General features: G+C 39.3%; 1 protein-coding gene across 8 annotated transcripts in view; it reads right to left on the bottom strand.

Annotated features, from left to right (window-relative positions):
* Window positions 1-25,282, bottom strand: part of Trpc5 (transient receptor potential cation channel subfamily C member 5) — a 273,724-nt gene that overhangs the window by 26,459 nt on the left and 221,983 nt on the right. For all 8 annotated transcript variants that reach the window (XM_078034368.1, XM_078034364.1, XM_078034365.1 and 5 more), the window contains one exon: window positions 14,198-14,393. In XM_078034368.1, coding sequence (XP_077890494.1) covers window positions 14,198-14,393 — 196 coding nt within the window. The remainder of the gene's footprint in view (window positions 1-14,197; window positions 14,394-25,282) is intronic.

The raw sequence follows: 25,282 nt of genomic DNA, 5'->3' as shown, positions 1-25,282 counted from the left end.
AGCCACACCCCAGACCTTTTGAATATTTATATTTAAATATTTAATATTTATTAGAGACAAGGTCTCACTGAGTTGCTTAAGGCCTTGTTCAGTTGTTGAGGCTGGCTTTGAAGTTGCAATCAGGTGTGCACCATTGTGCCCACCTACAGCCCAGTTAATTTTTTTTCTTTTTAGTTGTGGGTGGACATAATACCTTTATTTTATTTATTCTTATGTGGTGATGAGGATTGAACCCAGTGCTTCACACATGCTAGGCTATAGCTGTACCATTGAGCTGCAGCCCCAGACCATAGAGCTCAGTTCTTAAGCACTAAAATATACCATCTTTTGGAGAAGTGCACCAGGTGTCAGGAAGGTACCTGCAAAAGTTGTGGAAACAGAGTCTGGACAGGGCTTTGAATTTTTTTTTTTTTGTACTAGGGATTGAACCTAGGGGCACTTAGCCACTGAGCCACATCCCCAGCCCTTTTTGTATGCTTTTTTAAATTAATTTTTTTTAAAAATTTAGAGACAGGGTCTCACTGAGTTGCTTTAGAGCCTCTCTAAGTTGCTGAGGCTGTCTTTGAACTTGTGATCCCTCTGCCTCAGCCTCCTGAGCTGCTGGGATTACAGGTGTACCCCACCATACCTGGCCCAACTTTGAGATTTTGATGAACAGATTCCTCTAGACATTCAGCCAACCTTGAATGACTGTCCAGGTTTTTCTTCTGCTTATGTTTTCTGCAGAAAAGTCAGCTTTTTCCACCTCAAAAGTGACCTTTGCAGAGATATTGCTTTCAGCTGTGCAGGTTGTACTCTGGACAATTTTGAGAACACCTGTGGCTGTGGTAGTCCTGAAACTCAGTGAACTGCTTGTCACCATTTCGGGGGGGATCTCACAGGATGTAAGTTGAGCCCTTGAGTTCACAGATAATTCTGCTTGCCTGTATCTTCCATTTGGGGAGTGGGGAACATTTTTCTTTAGGAGGACAGAAGCAACACTAAAGTAATAAGAGTGGTAGTTTGCTGAGCTCAGAAATAACTGGCACTAAACCAATCAGGGACTCATTTCTGAGCCTGGGCAGAAGAGAGATATGTTTTTATCACTTGGGATATGGGAAAATCAATAGGTCTGTCCCCAGTGGATCTGTCACTGGTCTCATAACTCAGTCATAACATATGTCTTCTAACTTTGTGTCTCATTTATCAGGAGTTTACTTTTAACTTCCCAAGCCACACTTCCCTCTTCTATAAACCACCTTAGGAATCACTAGACCTGGGTTTGCCCTGAGCTAATTCCTTGCCTGTAGTAGACTCCCAAGTTCTTGTAGAAAGAAGGAATGAACAAATGAACAGACTTACCAGGCAAGTCTCAATTCTGAGAAGCCAATTTCCTCATCTGTAATTGCAGATAATAGTATCTGCTTTCACAGAGTTATTGTGAGGATCAAATAAGGCATATGCAAGTGTGCCTTAGAAAGCTTAAAGCACTGTATTAAAGTAATATATATGTATAAATACATACAGATGATAGACAGACGATATATATAGAGATAGGTGCTGAGGATCAAACCCAGGGACAATATTAACTATAAATATGATATCCATCATCTAGGCATATTTTCTTTCAGTTAGATAATTCCTCTGCCCATTGCCATAGAAATTTATTGATTTCCAAACACTTAACACTTGCAATGGATACAAATCCACACAAGTATTTCTTAAAACATTTGGCAAACTAAAGATTAGATATTTCCCCCAACTTCTTATCAATTACCAAAAAAGCATTTATTGAGTACCTACTAGGTATCCTATTTTTCCAGGCACCAGGGAATATAGAGAAAACCTAAAGGAGAGCCCTTGTTTTCATGGTGCCTCAGTCTACAAAGGTTGAACAATATATATTTTGAAATAACTAGAGTAGTTGGCAAACTGTGGCCTGCAGGCCATTTATGGACTGCTACTTGGTTTGTATAGTCCACAAGCTAAGAATGTGTTACAATTTTAAATACTTGAAAGAATCAAAATAAATATATTTTGTCACTCAAAAATATATGAATTGCAAATCTCAGAGCCTATAAATAAAGTTTATTGGCATACAGCCAAGCCAATTTGTTTATGGCTACTTTTGTGTTTCAATAGAATAATTGGGTAGTTTAGACAGTTCTTACAGTCCACAAGTCCCATGATATTCACTCTCCGGACCCTGTAGGAAAAATTGCCAATCCCTGTTCAAGAGGGCACTAAGCTTAGGTCTGTCTGCTTTTGTCAGTTGCTCTGTCTGCATACTATAAAATATTCTGAAAAGCCATATGCATTAAAAATTCATTTATTTGATCATTTACCAATGAATATTAAGTGATAGTATAGGAAGTGTGTCCTTGTTAAGGATGGATGAAATTCAGCATAAAATATCCTGTGTGAAATTATGAAATAAAGTATTATGAGAAAAACCCCAGGCATAACCTCCTAAAAGATCCATTAGGTAATGGAAACTCTATCTCCAGGAATCTTTAGGGTGGGTGAGGCCAATGGGAATGTGAATGAAGTCATTTGAGAGAATTCTAATCCTATTAGTTCCAAACTTCTTTAATAATTGGTGTTGATTTCCTAATGAATGAAGAAGCCTATAATACTTTTGGTTTTTTACTCTGGGAGATTTCTGATATGTTATATTTGTTAGGAAGGGCTTTGTGATAAATATATTTCTCATCAGATCCTTGTTATTAACTCAAAATTTATAGATCCAGAAACTCTAGAAGTTCAATTACCCAGGAAAAATTGGGAAAGAGAGCAGAGGAAAAGTAAAATCCTGTGAAGAAAGAAAAGGGCAAAAGAAAGAAATAAATACAATTACTTTCCTCCTGATTTTTACTCTTAGATTTTCTCTCTATTTCCTCTTTTAAACAATAGCAGATTTACCTTGACAGCTGGGATAATGTGATTCTGCTGTCAGATCTCAAGTAAAAGGCAGGTAATGCTATTGGGGTTATAACCTATGATACTCCTCTGTGTATTCTGACTTTTGTGTTGAAGCTAAAAGACACCTCCTAGCCCATTCTGTTTGTTACACTGAGCAGGGCTATGGCACCGGGCTCCAGTGACCATAGGAAGGGAGAGAGGCATCCTTAATATTAGGTTTATAAACCTCAAGCTTCTCAGAGATTAAAAAAATTTATATCATTTTGATTTCTAATCAACTGATGCCTGGCATTCGTAACAAGGACTTCAGGAGTAAGGCAGAAACCAAGAGGAATCACTCCCCAACAATGACCTTTGGGCCCTGTTCATTTGACTTATCCACCAAAGTTGTTGGTAGCTTATAAAAAGAACAGAGACCATCTTTAGAAATGTCAGGTCTTCTACAAGGAGTGAATTTTTTGGAATCTCAGTTCTGAAATCTTTTGAAATACATTTGTATCTTTAGAATGCCTATTGGTAATTGTTATTTTATAGAAAGGCTGAAGTTGTCTTTGTGTTGGGGACTGTGGCACAGACCTGATTCTTTGCAAAACTATGATGTTGGTGAAATTTTCTTTCGCTGCCCACAATCTCTTTTTCTTGTTGGTGTCCTCTCCCCAGTCTTCCTCAGGTGTATTTCCCTCATCGTATCTCTATTGCTTGGCCCCATATGAAAACCTGATCTCAGTAAGGGATTGGACACACTCATTTACATTGTCACAAGTGAACTAGTAGCAGTTCAAATCATATTTGTATTATATCTGGGGACAAAATTTTAAAGTGAGAAATTTTTGGATGACAGTGGGAAAATGTCTGTGAACCCTCTGAGACTTTGGTAAACTTATGTATGTTTGCTTATATGTTCATTTTTCTTGTCCATATTCAGATTGTCAAAGAACTCTGGGATTCCCCAAAAAAGGTTAAATGCAGTCTTAAGGCAAAGAAACAAATGCAAAAGTGAAGTTTGTAACTGTAGTTCCATAATTGTAGACTCCATGAGATTGGAGTCTGTCTTGTTCATCTATCACCTATTATTTCCCCAGTCAAGAATACAGTGTGGTTCATAGTAGTCTTTCAATAAATATTTGTTAAATTCATTCATTTATTCATCCAAGTAGTATTTATCATTAAGTGAATGAATGAAAGAATAAAGGCCATCAGCCAGAAGATGAGGAGAGACTTTGGTGTTGTACTGTCATTTTCATAGTTGGTGATGTTTCTTTTTTTTTTTTAAATATTTATTTATTTTTTAGTTTTCAGCGGATACAGCATCTTTGTTTGTATGTGGTGCTGAGGATCGAACCCGGGGCCGCACACATGCCAGGCAAGCGCGCTACTGCTTGAGCCACATCCCCAGCCCAGTTGGTGATGTTTCCTTTTCAGTTAGCCAAGATAATGTCTCCATGACAACTACATATGTTCCTTATGAACACTAGGACAGGGAATCAGGGATACAGAGCAGTACATCAGGCACCTGCCCTTTGGTTGCCCTTTAGCACAGGGAAGGAAAATCCACTCCCTTTCATTTGTCTCCTTCACATTCCCACTTGAATCTTTGTCAGTCACCCAAATCATCAACAGGCAGCAGCAGGCATTACAGGCTGTTGCTGCTACTGGAAGCAGAGGCTGTTGTTCAGCTGAGATGTGCCAAAGTATCCTGGGAGAACCCTGAGGGGAAGAACTCTGGTCACCAGCTCACTCCCACTCTAAGCTCACTGGCAAAACCAAGATCAAGTATGGATGCAGAATGAAAAAGAAATCTATTTCTCTGTTCAACCACCAGGGGGAGGGCCAGGCCAGGCCCAAAAGCAATGTGGAGTTCTGAAAAAAAAAAAAAAAACCAGTCTTCAGCACTCCCTGAATCACTTGCAGAGAGAATGCTCCATTTTCCTCATTTGCAAATGGCGGACAGTCAACTTGCAGTTGTGCATATAATGTCAAGGGAGGCTCTAGGCATGCAAAAGCCACTTGGGAAAGAAAAGGGCTGAGATGTCCCAAGGCAGGACATATAAGTTGAAATAAGGAGTTCTTGTCATACACATTAATTTGGTAGCTGACCTGTTTACCCTCCACGGGTGTGGTGGGTTACCTGACTGTTCCTTTGCAGAGGCTTGGAGTATTAGGGACAGAGTTGAGGTGCAACCAGGTGTTTAAAGAAAAAGAGAGCTACTGTGTGTGTGTGTGTGTGTGTGTGGGCAGTGGGTCAGGTCATGTTAGTGGGGAAATATCAGCCCTGGAAATAAGGCATTTAGTTTGAAGAACTCAGGGGAAAGTTCATTAGAGGATCCCTTTGGTTAGAACACAGGGGACAGTCAGTAAGTCAGTCAACCAAATGCAAGGGTGAAGTCAGGGAAGTCTGAGATTGGGTGGGGAATGTGTATAGTGCATGCATCAGAGCCTAGAGATTTGGGCTGTGTTATGGTTTAGATGTGGCATTCTTAAAAAGCTCACGTGTGAGACAATGCAAGAAGGTCCGGAGGAGAAATAATTCGGTTATAACTTAACTCAGTGAATTGATCCCTGATATGGGATTAACTGAGTGGTAACTGGAGGCAGGTGGGGTGTGGCTATGGGGTATATATTTTTTATCTAGAGAGTGGAGTCAGTCTCTCTCTCTCTCTCTCTCTCTCTCTCTCTCTCTCTCTCTCCCTCCTTCCTGATCACTCTGTGAGCTGCTTCCTTCCACCACACTCTCCTGCCATGATGTTCTGCCTCACCTGGAGCCTTGGGGAATGGAGCCAGACTTCTATAGACTAAGACCTCTGAAACCGCAAGCCCTCACATAAACTTTTCCTCCCTGAAAATTTTTCTGGTCAGATCTTTTAGTCACAACAGCTAAAAAGCTAGCTAAAACACAAGCTAAGTGAAATAAGCCAATCCCCCCAAAACAAAGGTCAAACGTTCTCTCTGATCTGGAGACACTAACACATCTCCATGGGGGTGGGATAGAATTTCAGTGGAATAAACAAAGGGGAATGAAGGGATGGGAAGAATATGGGAATAGAAAAGACAGTAGAATGAATCAGATATAACTTTCTTATGTTCATAAATGAATACATGACCAGTGAAGCACCACATCATGTATATCCACAAGAATGGGATCCTATTTAGAATAAGTTAAACTCCATGTATGTACAATATGTCAAAATACACTCTACTGTCATGTATATCTAAAAAGAACAAAATTTTTAAAAAATTGAAAAAATAAATTAAAAAAGGGAAGAATGAAATCCTGTCATTTGCAGCAAAATTGGTAGAACTAGAGGATGACACATTAGGTAAAATAAACCAGACAAATACTGCATGTTCTGTCTCATATGTAGAAGCTAAAAAAATTGACTTGAATTTAGAATAGTAATTACTAGAGATTGGGAAGGGAGGGTGAATAAAGGGAAGCTGAATTTGACTAGTGCACACTGTATGCACATGTTGAAATGTCACACTGAACCCCATTAATATGTGCACTTTATATATGTTAATTGAAAATAAAATATGAAAAAAGAGTGTTCCCCTGAGCAAGTCAATTTTATCTCTGTGCCTCAGTTTCCTCACCTATAAAATGGAATTAATATTAGTTATGTAAAGATATCTGAGCTAATCTGCACAAAAAAGTTCTTTTTTATAGTATGTGGCACATAAGTGCTGAAGAGATGATAGCTATTAATGGCAGCTACAATAATAATAGGAAGCACTTGGTTGAATGTCTGGCATTTCATAAAGGCTTGTCTGTATGCCAAATATTCTTATTTATTCCATTATTATGACTGATTTCTCTATGTGTTAGAGATGCTCTAAGCTCTTAAGTTGGGCCTAAAGATGGAGACACAGGGCTTGTCCAGGTCCGGCAGTTGGCCAGGGTTGCTGGGCCAACCCAGGTAGACAGCCAGCATGAGGGACCAGAATGGAGATGGGAGAAGCTATAAAAACAGACTTTATCTCCTTTTATTATTTTTCTAATAGGAAGGGCTGAGCTTCATTATCTAGCTCCTAGGGATACAAGTCCTTTACATGTCTCTCCTCACTGCTAAGCATATTTGCTGTTGGGACAAAGAGGATTTCATGGCCATTTTAAAAGATGGTTTCATGGGGAATGAAAGGATGGGAGGCAAAAAGGAGTGAAGCTGACCCCTATAGTCTTACTGCCCCAGACACCAGGCCAATCTCTGCTATTATACAAACTATTTATTTGCCAGAAACGAGAGCTAATCACAGTGCCCACTTGTCTGTCTTTCCAAATTTGACTCATCCTTAAGGCTCAGTTCAACTTGGGCTTCATAACAATCCAGTGAGATAGGTACTGGTTGGGGTGCAGCAGGGAGAACAGAAATTACTCTATATCTTTCAAATCTGTTTAAAAAAATTTTGTTCTCTCTCTCTCTCTCTCTCTCTCTCTCTCTATATATATATATATATATATATATATATATATATATATATATATATATGACAGTAGAGTAATATTATATATACATGGAGTATAACTTACTCTAATCAGGATCCCATTCTTGTGGTTGTACATGATGTGGAGTTTCACTGGTCGTGTATTCATATATGAACATAGGAAAGTTATGTCCAATTCATTCTACTACCTTTCCTATTCCTATCCCCTCCTATTCCCTTTTGTCTGATCCAATGAACTTCTATTCTTCCCTCACTCCCCTACTTATTGTGTGTTAGCATCTGCATATCAGAGAGAACATTCAACCTTTGGGTTTTGGGGACTGGCTTATTTCACTTAGCATGATAGTCTCCAGTACTATTCATTTACCTGCAAGTGCCATAATTTCATTCTTCTTTTATATGTCTTTCAAATCTTGAAGATATAATACAAAAATTAGTTTCATAGATGATGGAAAAGCTGGGAAACTAAACAGGAGTCAGTGAAGCAACTCAGAGTTAGCAAGAACAGGAAGCCCCTCTTCTCCCTAGAATTTGAAGGACAAGAAACAGGAAGAGGAACAGTCAACGGAACCCAGAGACTGGGGTCTCTGGCAGAAGCTAGAGACAAAGTGGGGCTGCCCTGCAAATGCTGTGGCAATGGAGGGAGGGGATGCCTACTGGTTGCTGGAGGTGAGTCCCAGAGAAAACATAGTTGCTGCTAGAGGCATCACAAAAAATGAGGGTGGGGAGAGGGAACAAATGTTCTAGCTTCTCCCCTCCTCCCACCTTCTGGTTTACTCAGAAGCCAAAGGGCAAGGGATTGTGGGGAATATCGTTCCCTTGATACAGGAAATGGGCAGAAAACGGATCTGAGTACACAACCGGCAAAAAGTCTAATTATAATCCCTATTTTACACAGAAATCAAATGAGGCAGAAAGAGGTCAGATCACCCAAAACCGTACTAAGTAACACTCAGGTGTCAATGCAGGCAGCCTGACTACTCTTGGGCCCATGCTTTCAGTAATCACTGCTAATTATACTCACAGTTTAAAACTATTTTTAGTTTACTCATGTCAGACTTTTTCTTCTACACTTTAATCTCCCTAATGGCATCAACTGTGTCTTTCCCTTTATGTCATTTACCTTACCCTTGTGTCTCTCATAGAACCTGCCAGAAGATGTAAGTTGTCAATGGTAATGGGATTATCAGTAGGTATTCACAGGTTCTACATTACCCAAGGGAGGGGGCACTTTTAAAATGACCTTGGTGGCTCTGAATGTTTGCTTTCTCCTTAGTGAAAAGTCGCAGTCCCTGATCAGATTCCAGAGAATGGTTTGGCGACAGGGAAAAGCACAAACTGAGATGAAGGAAATCAATATCTAGATTGCTTGAGGGCATCCCAAAGGGAAGAGACACTTATTAAAATCTGAAATGGCTCCACTCCAACGTCATAAAATTCTTACAGCTTAAATTGAGCAACTCCTTCATCTGGAAAGAGGTTATACTATTCCTTAGACTTATTATAGCTTTCATGATTTACTGCTCAGTGGAATTGAAAGCTGGCAGGGTTGAAACTGTCTTCTGTTTTTTTTAAGAAACAGCTCTTGGGAGCTGAGACAGACATGGGTATGCTGGGTACATCATCAGTGTTTTCTGTCTTGGAAGAAATTAGGTCAGATAGTGGACCCTTTGTCTCTTGGGATTAGAACAAAATCTTCATTTCTGAAACTGTTAGGACAAGGAGCCTGGACAATTTAGAGTTGTGATGTAACTAGGGGGAAAATGGTACTCAGATGCTTCTTACCCTCAAGGTCAGGGTCAATATGACAGTTTAATAGTTCTATATGTGGCTCTTGGGGTTAGTCTACCTCAATTCAAAGCCAGATTGTCTCATTTACTAGTATACTGAAAAGAATATAGTATTACAATATAGTACATTATCCTGCTTTTTGTCCTCTCTCTGGGTATTCTTTCTCAGTCTCTGAGTGATCTATCCTCATTTTCTAACCTGTAGATATCAGTGTCTCTTGGGCCTTATTTTCCCATCTCTTCACTTTTTTTCTTTTTGTTGCTGCATTATAATTATACCTAATAGTGGGATTCACTGCCTCATATTCATATATTGACAAAGCATAATTTGGTCAATTTAATTTCCCATTACTTCCCAATTCTCTCCCCTCCACCCTTTCCATGTTCCCATTCCTCAACTCTACTGGTCTCCCTTCTGTCTTTACTTATCTAGCCACACTTGCTCCCTTAGTGATCTCATCCATGCCGATACTGGTGACTCCTAAATCTTTGTCTCCAGTCTGGATTGCTCCTCTAGGCTTGTAGACCACTGTCTACTCAACATCTTCCTTCTGATGGCTAATGGACATCTCTAACTTCATTAGTCTAAAACTCAATTCTGGATCTCTGCCCTTATTCCCCTGCACTGAGCCTACTCCTTTCCCACTCTTTCCCATCTCAGTAATGCGCAACTCCACCCTTCCAGTTGGCCAAAAAAACTTGGTGTCATCCTTGACTCCTGTATTTCACTCACACCTTACAACTAATCTAGCAACATATCTAAGAGCTGATCACTTCTCATAGCTTCCATAACAACCACCGGGTCTAACCCACCACCAGCTCTTCTTTGGGTCAATTCAATGATCTCACAATTGATTTCTCTGTCTTTGTCCCTACCCTGCTTCAGTCTACCCTCTTTTCAACACAAAAATCTTATTAACATGCAAGCTAGATCATATATGTTTTCTGCTCAAAATCCTCCCAGGGCTCCTTATACCTCACAGGAGTAGAAGCCGGAGTCCTTACAATGGTCTATAATGGCCTAGATGATCTATCCCTTACTCCCATTACCTTCATGACTTCCTCTTCTACTTCTCTCCCTTTGTTTACTCTGTTCCAGTCACACTGGTTTTCACAAGGCTAAAACCAAGGTATCAGGGTGGCTGTACTCTGATCTGAAGGCTCTAGAGAAGAAACTGCTTCCAAGTTCATTTATGATGTTTACAGGATTCATTTATGAGCAGTTGTAGGACTAAGGTCTCTACTTTTTTTGCAGTCTGTCATATTGGGGTCACTCACATCTTCTAGAGGCACCTGAATTTCTTACCACATGGACCTTTCCATGGTCAAGACAGCAATGGCAGATCAACTCTTCCTTGTGCCCCAGATCCCTAATATCCTTTTTGGCTATCAGTTACAGAAAACCATTCTTAAAGGACTCATGTCATGTGATTTGATTAGACCCACCTGGATAATCTCCCTGATTAGTAACAATACATCTGCAAAATTCCTTTGGCCATGTCATGAAACATAATTGCAAGCGTGATATTTCATCATATTCATAGTCCTGACTATTAGATGAGAAATGGAAGGGGAGTGATTGAAGTTTCTGCTTACTACAGTGATATTCAGACTAAGAAACAAATCAATTTGAATGTATGCCAGCTGCAGTACTGGAGCAGGGTTCTGCATATTATCTGCTGTTCCAGACGTTACCTTTTACTTGCTGGATAGTGAAGAGGTCTGGGGGTGTCCTATAGGGAGCAGCTGGAGTGGCAGCTATTTACCAACTAGAACAGAAATATTTCTAATATCTTATCATCTGGTTAGTCATATCAATGCATAGAAATTGGTTATCAGATCTACTTAGAGGGTTAAAATTCATAGTGTAGTATGTGAAGTACTGTCTTTTTCTCTGTGCTTTGAGAATTGGAGGTTGGTCCCAGGTGGCTGGGGGTAGGCAGGGAGACCACCTGCCCTCTTTGGCAGTTTGATGATGGGCAACAGCCTTCTCTAACCTTGTCTGCTATTTTTTCAATGCTAGGTTTACTTGAATGACTGTCTTCATTTGCAAGGCTGTCTTCTGCCGCAGAGAAGTCCATTCATCTGAGATGATGACTCCAGATGCTGCCACCCCACTGGAGATGACCGAACCAATCCCATGTATTTGGGCTCTCCTGAAGCCACTCAGCAGCTGGAGCTCAGTGAGGCACATGCTGTTCACTTTTTGTCAGCACTAGAGTGAGTGCTGCACAGCAGCCAATGAAACTGAAGGCTCTTTTTCTTTCTTCTTTTTGGCATGGAGATTGAACCCACATCCCCAGCCCTTTTTAGTTTTTATTTTAAAACAGGTCTCACTAAGTTGCTTAGGGCCTCAAACTTGCATTTCTTCTGCCTCAGCCTCCTGAGTTGCTGGGATTACAGGCGTGCACCATTGTGCCCAGCTCTGAAGGTTCTTATTAACTTACTGAATAAGTCTTGATCACAGACCATCATATTTTGTAATGACCAATCTCAGGCAACAGAGATGTCTCTTGTGGTTGGGACAGGGGATAGGAATAGGGCCTAAGATAAATGAGCACTTTTGGACTACTCCATCTGTCTCACCTAATATTTTGTAATGGGTGAATCTGGTTAAAATAGCATCAAGAGCAGCTTTGTTTGATGTAATTTATGCATGTACATAAATAACATTAGTGACAAGATGGTTGTACTGAAAGAAGTGTCACAGAGAGTAATAAGTAGCTTAAGGGAGATATGAAGAGAAAAGTAAAACACTGCTAATTGCAAATAACTAATAATATATACTATGGCCAGATTCACCTACTGAAGATGGCTGGGAACATGGAGCATAGGCCTGGAGTGATTTCCTGCTTCACTGTATCTTGAGGATAATACTACACATCATAGAAGAGGAGTCTTCTTTGGCATAGAAATACCAATTGCTACAGAGCCCTATATCACCAGCATCTCTGAATCCTGGGAACATTGATAAGGAGGTCAACCCTTCAAGAGACTGATCTCACCTAGTGTTCTTGAACTGTGGACTAGAAAGTGCAATGAACAGATTGACAGTAAGGCATGGTCTCTACCTACACTGAGTCAGCCTGTGATACCTTTAGAGGCAGGAGAAATTTGTCTTTGGTGATTTCCCTTTTTTGTAGCCTTTTCCCTCATGTAAAGGCCCTTCTAAAGATTATATTCACTATTGAAGTAGAGATATAGCAAATGAAATTAAAATCTACTTGCTGGTCTTTGCCGCTTAAGCAGTTCCAGATACTTTTGCAATCAGGTTGCTGAATATTGGCATCCTGCTTGTTCCATTTCCAAATGGTAAAAAAAAAAAAAAAAAAAAAACTACCAGAAAATTCCAAAGCAGAAGGTAGTCTTCAGAATGGTTGGCCATGACCCCAGATGTGTGAGATGGTATAGACATAGACACAATTCATGTAATCTACTCCAGGCACCCTCCCTGGGGAGGGGAGTCAAGGAGTTTTCTTGAAGTACAACTGTAGGTAGTATTAAAACAAAACCTAGGGCAGGGGATGTGGCTCAAGCGGTAGCGCGCTCGCCTGGCATGCGTGCAGCCCGGGTTCGATCCTCAGCACCACATACCAACAAAGATGTTGTGTCCGCCGAGAACTAAAAAATAAAAATTAAAATTCTCTGTCTCTCTCTCTCTCTCTTTAAAAAAAAGAAAAAGAAAAACAAAATAAAAAACCCTACTACCAGCAGGTGGTGACAGGAAAGCTGGAGTTGATGATTTCCACCCTTCCTAGAAAATGTCACTGAGCTCAGAGTGAAATGCCACTGCCCTATATGAGGTGACAAGAAAAATCTCTTCCTTTCTTACTGTCACAAAGAAAGATCTGCTGCCAAACATGTAGTGATAAAACTACAAATGTCTTACCATGAATATTGTCATCTTTGTTCAAGGGTGGAGGGTAGGATATCAGGCATAGGAAGTGGAAAAATCAAGCCCTAAGATTGCATGCCTGCCCTCATCCCCTTCTAGAGACAGGTTAGGAGTAAGTTTAGATCATATCAGAGGCTTTGGTTTAGTTAGGTTTGAATGAAAGAGAGAGGAAGTAAGCAAGTGAGGGAATGAAGCAAAACTATATTCTACTTCAAATACAACAGAATTTCAGAGCTAAAAAGGACCTTACTGAGCCTATTTCGTTCATCTGCAGACACACAGACTCACAGAACTGGCAAGAATGTTAAAGACCATTGATTGCAACTCCCTCACTGTTTTGGGATGAAAAAAGAAGCCCAAGAAGAGAAAATAAATTACCCAAGGTCACTTTATTATACATGGCAGAATCAGGATTAAAGTCCCTGGTTTCTAAACTTCTAATATTTTCCCCATTATATAGCCCTTCTTTTTCGATTACCTAAGCACTTAGGATCTAAAGCATACCAGTAGACAATCTTATGCACTATTGTTTTTTGGTACTGGGGATCAAACTTGGGGCACTTTACCACTAAGATAGGAGACAGGAGATAGTGCTGTCCAATTTAGAGAACTAGATTGGCTGAATTGACCCTGGAGGTGAGGTGCCCAGTGGGGAAGCCAGTTGTGCTCATACCATCAATTTTCCTTACTGAGGCAAGAAAATAAATTTTAAAAATTAAAATATTTTTAACAGCAAGAAAATTCTATTAACTAAAACAACCTAGTATAGATTACCAAAATTCAATATATTGAGTCCAAACAGAATTACCTTAGAAAGAATAAAATCAATTTAACAGTTGAGAAAGCTAATGTAAGTTCATTGAAGCAGACAGACTCTCCCCCACACCACCACCACCCAGTACTGGGGATTGAGCTCAGGGCTAGGCAAGTGCTCTACCATTAAGCTACATCCCAGCCCATTTTAGTTTTTATTTTAAGACATGGTCTCACTAAGTTGCTGAGGCTGACCTTGAACTTGCAGTCCTCCTGCCTCAGTCTCTGGAATAGCTGGGATTATAGGTATGCACCACTATACACAGCCAGACTGTCATTGAGCTTGTAGTGGGCTTCATACCAATGTCACACACTCCTGAAACCAAAGTAAAGACCCTTATAAAGCAAAGCTACTTACGGCAATAAGCTGGTAGGAGTTGTTCATCATGGCAATCAGCATGTTCAGCAGCACTACCAGGGAGATGACATTGTATGTTCCAAACATGGTAGCTCCTACAAATTCGGTGAACTCATGTCTGGCTTTCACATTGGTGACATAGAGATTTAAAAGGCCAAATACAGACCAGAAGAGTGACTGAAGTGTTTCAAAGAGCCTAAAAGAGATTTTTAAAAAGCAGGTTAGTTAATTCTCAAGAGTAAGAAAAGAGAGAAAATGTGAGTTGATCTCTAACAGGACTGTCAGATCTGCAATAGGCAGACAGATGATCTCACATATTTTGGTCTCTTCTCTAACACAGCCACGTCACTTTATTTGTTTCTACTTCTATGTCCTATACTTTGCTTTTCTACCTGGAATACCATCTCCCTCCCCTCAATCTCCACAGAACACTTAGCATGTTCAAGGCATATTTCAAGGACTACTTCTACCAAACTCTTTCTTTCATCTTCAGACTATGTGATCTACTATAGAGGCAGTAAATGCAATGGTTAAGAATATGTTGCATCATTATACAAAATACATATATAAAGATGTGAATTTGGTGTCAACATATCTTATATACAAACAGAGATATGATAAATTGTGGTATAAAGGTGTATTAAGAATTGTAATGCAAAAAAAATAATAAGAGAGCTCATGTATAATGGCATAATTTGGTATGAACATACTTTATATACAGAGTTATGAAATATTGTGCTGTGAATGGATAATTATGATTGTAATGTACTCCACTATTGTCATGTATGTAAGAAATTAAAAAAAAAAAAAGAATATGTTGCTTGGGCCTGATGCAGTGGTGCACGCCTGTAATCCCAGCAGCTTTGGAGGCTGAGGCAGAAAGATCATGAGTTCAAAGCCAGCCTCAGCAAAAGCAAAGTGCTAAGCAACTCAGTGAGTTCCTGTCTCTAATTATAAAAATATAAAATAGGGCTGGGGATGTGGCTTAGTGGTTGAGTGCCCCTGAATTCAATCCCTGGTACCAAAAAAAAATCAAGATTATTAAATTATTAAGCCCAATGTACTTTGAGAGGCTTTGGGATTTTTTTCTTGGGTTTATTTGGTGGGGGGCAATGAGTATAAATCGTTTTTAAAAATCTCTCTCTCTGGGAAAGGACTTTCCACAGATCTTTGCATGGCTGTATTCTTAAAAGATCTCAGCTCAAATGACACTTCCTCAGAGAGGCTTTCCTTGGTTGCTCTTCTTTAAGTAGCTCCATTAAGTATTCTCTATCCTACTGTTTTGTTTAATTTTCTTTGTAGTACCTAAAATTCCCTAAAATTATTATTTACTACTAATAATATTAAATATTATAATAATATTAATAATAAATATACTATTAAGAATTTTTGTGTTTTAATGTTTATTTTCTATCCTTTCTACTAGAATGTGAATTCTTATGAGGGTAGAGACATAGATATATTATATACCTGTTACATTGTAGGCACTCAATAATAGTTATTGAATAGATGAAAGAATACATGTTAATTATTACTATTATTATTTAATCAGATTCAAGTAGGGAAAATTCTAATCCCATCAACAACTGTATTCACAGGCTGCATACTGAGGGGTAGTTCACTTGAATGAAGACTGTGCTCTGCACTGGCTTGATGCTGGGGGGGGGGCTCTTTCAATTTTTTATTCGGTACTGGGGATTGAAACCAGGGGCCCTTAAACAGCCCTTCTTAAATATTTTTATTGAGAGACAGAGTATTTCTAAGTTTCTTAGGCCCTTGCTAAGTTGCTGAGGCTGGCTTTGAGCTCAAGATCCTCCTGCCTCAGCCTCTGGAGCCACTTAGATTACAGGTACGATCAACCTCACCTGGCTGGAAGATTTGATACATGTGTACATTGGGTAATGATCAAATCAGGGTAATGATTATCTTCCACCACCTCAACCACTTATCATTTCTTTGTGGAAAAATATTCAAAATCTCTTCTTCTAACTAGTTTGCAATATACTGTACATTATTGCTATCTATAGCCATCGTTCTGTGCAATAGTACACCAGAACATCTTGCTCCTACCTAACTGTACCATTGTACTAATGACCAATCTCTCACCCTCACCCCTCCTCCCTACTTGCTTCAGTCTCTGACAACCACTGTTATACTCTCTCTACTTTTAGAAATTTGCTTTTTGTTTGATTCAAGTAAGTTTTCCAATTGATGAAATAATTGAAAATCAATAGTAAGTCACAGCAGGGTAGATACAAGAACCAGAACATGTGGCACGTCATACCTATCACAGGATCTGAATTTCTGGAAGACACAAACAGTCTGGGATAGGCTATGCAAAGTATCACCAGGCCTGACAAAGGGTTGAAAAATGGGGGGATGTGGGGTTCAGCAATCTGTCCATTTCAGGAGGCCACAGCTAGAACATGGGGGTGTCTGTTAGAAATCAGGCAGGCAGGAGGCCAGTAATGGCACACACAGCTAACACAGCAGCTGGATGATAGCAGCTGGAGCAGCTGTGGTTCAGTAAAACAAAAAGCAGCTGTGACAAATATACATATCATGCTGAAGCATCAGAATTCCTGGGAGTTGAATGTAAAACACAGAAAGCCTTCAAGAAGTGTCGATTACATGACAGAAAGCAAGACCAGAAAAAGAACAAGTCCATGGTCAGTATGTTGGTATTGTCTTCCTGAATTGGTTGCTTCTCCTGAATTTTAATGCTATGTTCCTTCAGCACCCATGTCTACAACAATTAAAACTGCAATCGTTAATGCCTGAATGTTTGCTAGGTGTTTCATTGAGTCCTTAAAAGTGAAAGACTGGGCATTTAAAATTTGTCCTCAACTTGGTGAAGTTATAGTTAGGGAGATTCTATGGATTATATAAGAGGTGGGAATGAAGGGTGGTAGGAAAGATCATTCCTCAGTTTTAGTGGTTGGTAGTAAGAATGCCTTTACCATCATGCACAAAATGTCACACTGTGATCTGGTCACCAGGAGAAGCTGGCCTACTGAAAGGCCTGCCCAAGTAAAATAAAGCACTGGCCTGTGAGATGGATAAGAATATTCTTAGGGGAATATCTATAGGATGCTCTGTGGCTGGACTCAGTTGAATTCATAGGGAAAAGACCTCCACCTGGAGGGAAGGTAGAATTATTTGGTGGCTGGGTCCATAATAAAATCATCACAGAGATGGAAAGATTTGTTGACCAAACTCTAGAACTCTAATACCAAATGAATGTCATTTAAATTTTAAAGGAAATTATTTTAGAGAAAACAACCAACCCATTTTTACTTAGTAGATAGTAAACAAACATATGGAACTTGCTAGTTCAAGAAGGGGCACAGATTGGAGATACAAAGATTCGAGAAGAATTGGTATTAAATGCATAGAAGACAAATGCATAGCAGGTGGTTAAGAAGGAACTTCTGCATGGTGGGTGCCATCCATAAATAGATCACAGACTAAGAGGGGGACAAGAGAATGGAGATAGAAACTGCAGCTCCCTGGACATGTATTGAAAATCTCATCTTTGTGATAAGGAATTAGAAGAAGTACAGAGAGAATTAACCCCTCTGGACCTAATTCAGACCAACAAGGAAAACTGGAGGGTGAACTGAAAGAGAAAAGCTTCCAGCAGTCCCATCAACCCAGATGGAGCAAGGCATGACTAGTCCTTTGTCTTCATCCTTATCCATTCTGCAGTTTCCTGATCCAGCTATTTCTCATTTCACTGTACCTTTGACAAGCTTCTAGCTCTGGATAAAATGGCCCTTCCCTGCTCTTACCTCTAGCTTCTATTTCTCTCCTGTCTTCCGTTCAGCCCAACCCTTGTTTGACCTTCCCGTCTTAACTGAAGTTCCATATGCTCTAGAAGGCTGCCCTAACTCCTTTATTACAAAATTGGGTTAGATGCTCCTCATCTCTGCTCCAATACTACACTAGTCTTATTTCATAAAGGCATGTATCCATCCAACCATAAAGGCAATAGATAGAGGGGAGTAGCTAACAGAAAACTTTAGACCTCTCCACCTTAGTAACAATATGCCTGTGAGAAAGTTATAGAACCTCTTTAAAGTTCAAATTTCCTTATCCCCCAAAATGGGTACTGATAGAAAAAATATTAATCACTAATATTTGGGGCTGGGGATGTGGCTCAAGCGGTAGCGCGCTCGCCTGGCATGGGTGCGGCCCGGGTTCGATCCTCAGCACCACATACCAACAAAGATGTTGTGTCAGCCGAGAACTAAAAAATAAAAAAATATTAAAAATTCTCTCTCTCTCTCTCTCTCTCTCTCTCTCTCTCTCTCTTAAAAAAATCACTAATATTTATTTTACTTTTAATATGCTAAGCATTATATTAAGAACTTTGCATATATTACAATATCTGATTATAACCCACCATTATTTATCCACTTTTTAAATAAGAAACTGAGGGATAGAGTGCTCACACAGGCATGAAATTGTAGAGGTAGGATTTGTACCAAGCTCTTTTGACTCTGAAGTCCACATACTTGACCACACACTTGAGCCTGGTTTCCTCTATCCCATAAGATGGTGCATGTAAAACACTAAGCATGGTGTTTGCCATATGGCAAATTGGAAAGATGGCAGCTTGTTCATTTGTGTTCTCCATTAGACTCTGAACTTCTTTTTTTAAAAATATTTTTTTTGTTGTAGATGGATACCTTTATTTTATTTTGTTTTTATTTTTAGGTGGTGCTGAGGATATAACCCAGTGCCTCACTCGCGTGAACCAAGCACTCTAAACTGAGTCACAACCCCAGCCCCAGACTCTGAATTTCTTAAGAATAAGGATGTTACCTTATTCAGTATCCTCCTTCTCTGGTACATAAGAGTTGCTAAATAAATGTTTTTTAATAAATCTATCAAAGATAACAGGAGAAATATAATCAAGGAAAGAAAAAATGAGTGGTAACATCAGCTGAATAGCAGTAACTGGAAGAATATGAACTGAATGTGTGGGTCTGGAGACAATAAGAACCTTCTGACCAGAACAAAGAGAACAGCCTATGTTGGGGACAAAGTTTGTATCCATGTGAATAAGATGCAAAAATACAGATTGATTGATGGATGGAGAAACCACCACTGATTAAGTAGGAGTAGCTGCAAATGAATGATAACAGTTGGGAAGGAAGTGGCAGGGGCCTGCTAGGTCATGGCTCTGTTCTCTTCAGATTTATGTGTATTTGTGACTATTGCAACAAATCTTATGTAACTTTACAAACCTGATATTTACACCCTCCTGGGTAAGAGTGCAGACTGGAGCCTGTGTGCCTGGATTGCCATTCTGACTCTGCTACTTATTGTCTATGCTATTGGGGACCTCCTGCTTAACTGCTTTGGACCCTGGTTTCCTCATCTGTAAAATGGTTTAATAATATTAGTGTCTACCTCATCACATGGTAGTGAGAATTAAATGTGTTAATTCATGTAAACCTGATTTGCAATAGTGGCTGAGCACTCATAAATGTCAGTTAATTTATCCCTCTGTTAAACTTTTTACCTTGATGTTGTTTGGCATTCCTTGTCTTTATAAGTTGTTATTCACTTTCCTATTTAGTTGTACATAGCTGCAATCATAGTACATACAATTTTTGTGATTTTAAAAATTATACATTTTATACATAGACTTTTTGTGTATTATATACAGTCCTCATATATATCATTTTAATAGTTGCCTGATATCCCACCCAGTGAAGACTAAGCCTATCTGACAGTTTTATCAACGCTTTGATTGAAAATCAATGACATGCTTCTTAGATTTTCAGATGACACAAGATTGGGAGAGATAGCTAATAAATTGGATGACAGGGTCAGGATTCAGAAAGATTTCAACAGCTTGGAGCATTGTGCTGGAACTAACAAGATGAAATACAATAGGGATTAATGTAGTGCTTTGCTCCTGGGCCAAGTGCCCAAGTACAAGATGAGAGAGGTAGGAGAAAGGCCAAGGGTTTTTGCTGAAAGCAAGCTCAAAGTGAATCAGCAGAGTGACAGAGTTGGGCAGATGACATCAGTCATCTCAGAGGGACAGAAGCATTCGTAGATCATGTACAATTAAAGATAGGATTTCTAAGACCCATCCATGTTTTTGCAAATGGCTTGCATATAAAACTGCTAAAATCTGAATTAAGTCACTGGATTTATCATTGTTTATTTCCTGGTTGTGATATTGTACTATACTAATGCAAAATGTTGCCACTGGGGAACATCAGGTAATTATTTCTCACAATTGCATGTAAATCGATAATTGTCTCCAAATAAAAAGCTGTAAAAAGATAGGCTCTCTACGAACTTCATTTTTCCATTCAACTGTTTGATAGGCATTTTGAATATCTTTATGTCTTAGAGCCCCTTATGGCAGATGTGAAGCTGACTCAAATAGGAGTATCAGTCTAGTGGGAATAAAGAGACACAACTGACTAAAACATAACAGGTTTTGTACTTTAATGGATATGTGCTTAAGATACTATGGCAGACACAGAAGAAGCCTACAGCTGAGAGTGGTTAAGAAAAGTCTTTAGAGGGTTGGGGATGTGGCTCAAGCGGTAGCGCGCTCGCCTGGCATGCGTGCGGCCCGGGTTCGATCCTCAGCACCACATACCAACAAAGATGTTGTGTCCGGCGAGAACTAAAAAATAAATATTAAAAAAAAATTCTCTCTCTCTCACACTCTCTCCTCTCTCACTCTCTCTAAAAACAAAAAGTCTTTAGAGCATTTGATACTTTGGCAGAATTGGAAAGTTGTGTAAAAGTTTTCTAGCGGGCTAAGTGAAGATTGGCTTTCCAGGCAGAGGGAATGGCATGTGGTATACAAAGGCCTATAGGGCTGACATGCTTTCTTGTAGTTGGGAAATAGCAAGATGTTGACTATGGAGGAGAGGAGTGGAAGGCTGAAGAGGCATGGTCTAGACTTCTAAGATTCTGTGTCTTATGGTAAAGATGCTGTATTTATGAAGAAGATTCAGATACACTGGTGGGCATGGAGCCAGGGGCTGACAGAATGAAACTGGTATTTAGGAAGAGCCTTCCACATAGCAAGTGGGAGATTGTTTGGAAGGGAGACAAGACTAGATGCAGGGAGACTTGTTAAAGAGGCTATTGTAGTAGTCTTTGAGAGAGATGATTTAGGCCTGAACCGAGACAGTGTATGTGTGTACATATGGATTCAAAAGTGTATATGTGTGCATATGAATTAAAAAGTGTAGGTGTGTGCGATTGGATTCAAAAGTGTAGGTGTGTGCATATGGATTCAAAGCTATTTAAGAAGTAAATTGAAAGGGCTGAGTGAGACACTAGATTTGTTTCATGAGGGAAAGGGTAAGAATCCCATATACCTCCTAGAATTCAGGCTGGGGCCTTTTAATGAGAAGAGGAGCTAAAGGGGAAATTGGTTAGGGTGATATTCAGACAAGGAATTTAGTTGTGGACATTTTGTGTCTTGGGGGCCTGTGGAACAGGCAAGTGGACAGAGGTGCTCAGTAGGCATCTGGAGATGAGGGCCTGGACTGGAGAGTTAGTGTCTTACCACTCTGACCCTTTTTTTCTCTCAAGTTCTGTATCCTAAGAATGATGATGCCTTCTTTTTAAAATTTTGATTTATTTTTTATTTGTTGTTCTTAGATATTTTGACATATTATACATATATGGAAGGCAACCCATTCCAATTTTGATCCATTCTTATGGTTGAACATGATGTCGAGTTATACTGGTCATGTATTCAATATACCTTCTTCTTAAAAACATTTTTTTTTTGGTACATGGACAGCATGCCTTTATTTTCTTTGTTTATTTTTATGTGGTGCAGAGGATTGAACCCAGTGCCTCACGTGCTCTGTCCACTGAGGTACAGCCCCAGCCCTCATGATACCTTCTTAATTGCTTCTCTCAACAGCAGATGAAGGCCAGATACTCCCAGTATGAAATACTGAACTCCAGTCACCAACAATATTGTCACATGTTTGTCAGCAAGGACAATGAGTTCCCCTTAAATTGTATGCCTAGGGAAAAAAGGGCTTTCTTTACTTTTAAAGCAGAAGAATAACAATGGCATCTCCGGAGAATCATAAGGAAAAAGATGACAATAAGCAGGTACCAAACTTTTCACCAGATATATAAATAAACTTATTTTCCCCTTCTCTAAAAGCTGAGTCTTTCTGATGCTCTGACTGAATAATAAGTATTTTAATAGGTATTACAATGCCTGAGTTGAAGCATTTAAAAGAAAACAAATTGGAATCAGGCCTCAATGGAGGAGAAAAACATCAACAGATAGAGGGAAAGTTGAGGTAATGCTACTGCTGATTTGGTCCCAGCAGGATAATGCTTCTTCCTATCTGACACCCCAAGATATAATTTCGTGTATGACAGTGTCCATTCTTGTCAATTTTCCCTGCTGGGCAAGTGATGGAAGCAAAATGTCAGTTGGCAACAGGGGTGTTAATAATCACTACAAACTTGCGAGGAGGCATTTTATAAACTTCCTTGGCAGAGTTCACATGAAAGGGTAATTGGCCAGGACCCAGTCCTCCCATTGAATACTTTGATGGGAACAAATGCGAAAACCACTACAAAGTTGCTCTTTATATTAAAAATAGGTTGAAGTGAGTTCTGTCTCTAGAGTAACGCAAGAAAGGAAGCAGTTCCTAGTCAGGAAGCACTAGTAAAGGGATCAGTTGCCATTATACACTCCTGGTTGGCTTAATAAAATTGGATTATTTCTTGGCCTCCTTTTTTTTTCACGTAAGTCTGGTTGTCACATCCAAGATTTTTCCAGAGTTCTGGGAAGAGAGATAGGAGTATTGCCTATGGGAAAGGAATGAATATGGTGATGGGTAATGGAGTGAGCCCACATTTTTCAAATTCATTTCTCTGAAGCATCATCCTGGAGAGATCATTTAAAAATTAATAAGGGGGAGAAGAGTGCTTTCTTTTTGTAGTCAATATATCTGAGAAGATTTCTCCTTACATGGTAAATTCATGGTGGAAGGACTCTGAGAAGTCCTGAAGTAACAAAACCTTTTAAACTTTGTCCCAGAATTTCCAAAACTCATTTCATCTCAAACTCCATGTCTATCAACATGCCACTGACCTGTCCTTTTCTTTTTTAGTTTTACAACCAATTTTAGGAAATGCTGCTAGAAGCAAACAGGGACAGGGATAGGGTAGATAAGATTGTTTTTTTTTTTTTTTACTCTGAATTAGTACAACTTTTGGTTTAGTAGAAATCCTTCACTCCAAGCCTTTGTTACTGAACACATTTATAGAATGTCTGAATTCAATGAACTGACTTTACAGAGTTAAAGGAAAAGAATTAATGGAATACTATTTAGCCATAAAAACATGGAATCCTATCATTTGTGGTAATGTGAATGAACTCAAAGAACATTATGTTGAGTGAAATAAACCAGAAGGACAAATACTGCGAGGTCTCACCCATATATGATAGGAATATAAAAAATGTCAATCTCATAGAAGTAGAGAGTAGAATGCTGGCTATTAGAGCCTGGGGAGGATATATTGGAAGAGGAATGGGTGAGGAAAAGTTGATGAAGGAATACAAAGTTACAGTTAGATAGGAGTGAGAAGTTCTGGTATGTTATTGAGCAGTAGGGCAACTATAAATACAGATGATGTGCTGTACTTTTTCAAGATTGCTAGAAGAGAAGACTTTTTAAAATATTTTTTAGTTTTCAATGGACCTTTATTTTATTTATTTTTATGTGGTGCTGAGAATTGAACCTAGTGCCTCACACAAGCGCTCTTCCACTGAGCTAAAACCCTAACCCCATAGAAGAGAAGATTTTTAAATATTGCAACACAATGAAATGCTCAAGGTATGAGGTGATGGATATGCTAAATACCTGATTTGATTATTAATGCATTCATGTAAGGAATCACACTATGCCCCATAAGCATGTACAATGATTACATGGCATTAAAAACAAAACACATTAGGAAAAGTTGTATTTTAGTTTAATAACTAAGAACCTTGGGGTCATTATTATGAATATCAGTGATGATCCAACACTCCTCAAAAGGGGTGGAGACAGACAAGGTGGGGGACACCAATCTGGGGTCAGCCCAGGGCAGCACCTAGCCTAACAAATTGTCTAACATGTGCTTATTTTCTCTCATATCCATTTCCCCTAATGCCAACTTTTCAGAAATTAAAAGCCATTCTAAAGTTTTGAAGGTGCCCACAAAGTAGATCTTGAGAGTAGGACCAAAAGGCACAAGAGTTCCATGTGTCCAGAGGTAGCAAACTCCTGGACAATGAGTCATGAGCTGTCTCTTGGATCCCAAGTGAGAATGGAAGACATTTCCAGTCAGTGCTTGGTGCCTCTTCATCTACCTAAATCCTTAAATTAAGCTAGTTGGTAAGCTAACTCTAATTTTGCCACAACCTGTTCTCTTTCTAGCTTACTTCTGTGAAAGGGGGAACATTAAGAGGTACATATATGATGACACCACAGAGAATTTAACATCTGTAAGAATGGGGTCTTAATTAGAATAAGACATACTTCATGCTTGTATAATTATATCCAAATGGATTCTACTGTCATGTATAACTAAAAAGAACCAATAAAAGAAAAAAAGATACACTTACATCCTTTCTTGCTTCAGGCATGATTCAGAATGGTTAAATTAGCTTTGGTGGTTACTTGATAAGAAGAATAGCCTTTCTGTTTCATTTCCTTGGTGGAGGCTTTTTTTTTTTTTCTACTAGGGATGGAAAGCAGGGTCACTTAACCACTGAGCTATATCCCCAGCCCTTTTTTGTGTTTTATTAAGAGACAGGGTCTCTCTGAGTTGCTTAAGGTCTCACTAACTTGCTGAGGTTGGTTTTGAACTTGTGATCCTCCTGCCTCAGTCTCCTGAGCCACTGGGATTACAGGCAAGTACCATTGTGCCTGCAAGGCCACTTTTTTGAGTGAGGTATTATGTATTCCACCCCCATAAAATCTTTAAAAATACAGAATGCTACTAACATAGTTTAGAACTAACTCTGAAGTCTAGTTCCTGGCAGCCCATATATGTGTTTTTCTTTATTCCTTC

The sequence above is a fragment of the Ictidomys tridecemlineatus genome, chromosome X (assembly GCF_052094955.1).
Source record: "Ictidomys tridecemlineatus isolate mIctTri1 chromosome X, mIctTri1.hap1, whole genome shotgun sequence".
Classification (NCBI taxonomy): Eukaryota; Metazoa; Chordata; class Mammalia; order Rodentia; family Sciuridae; genus Ictidomys; species Ictidomys tridecemlineatus.
Note: the sequence above shows the minus strand (reverse complement) of the source record. Positions and strands in the feature narration are given on the sequence as shown.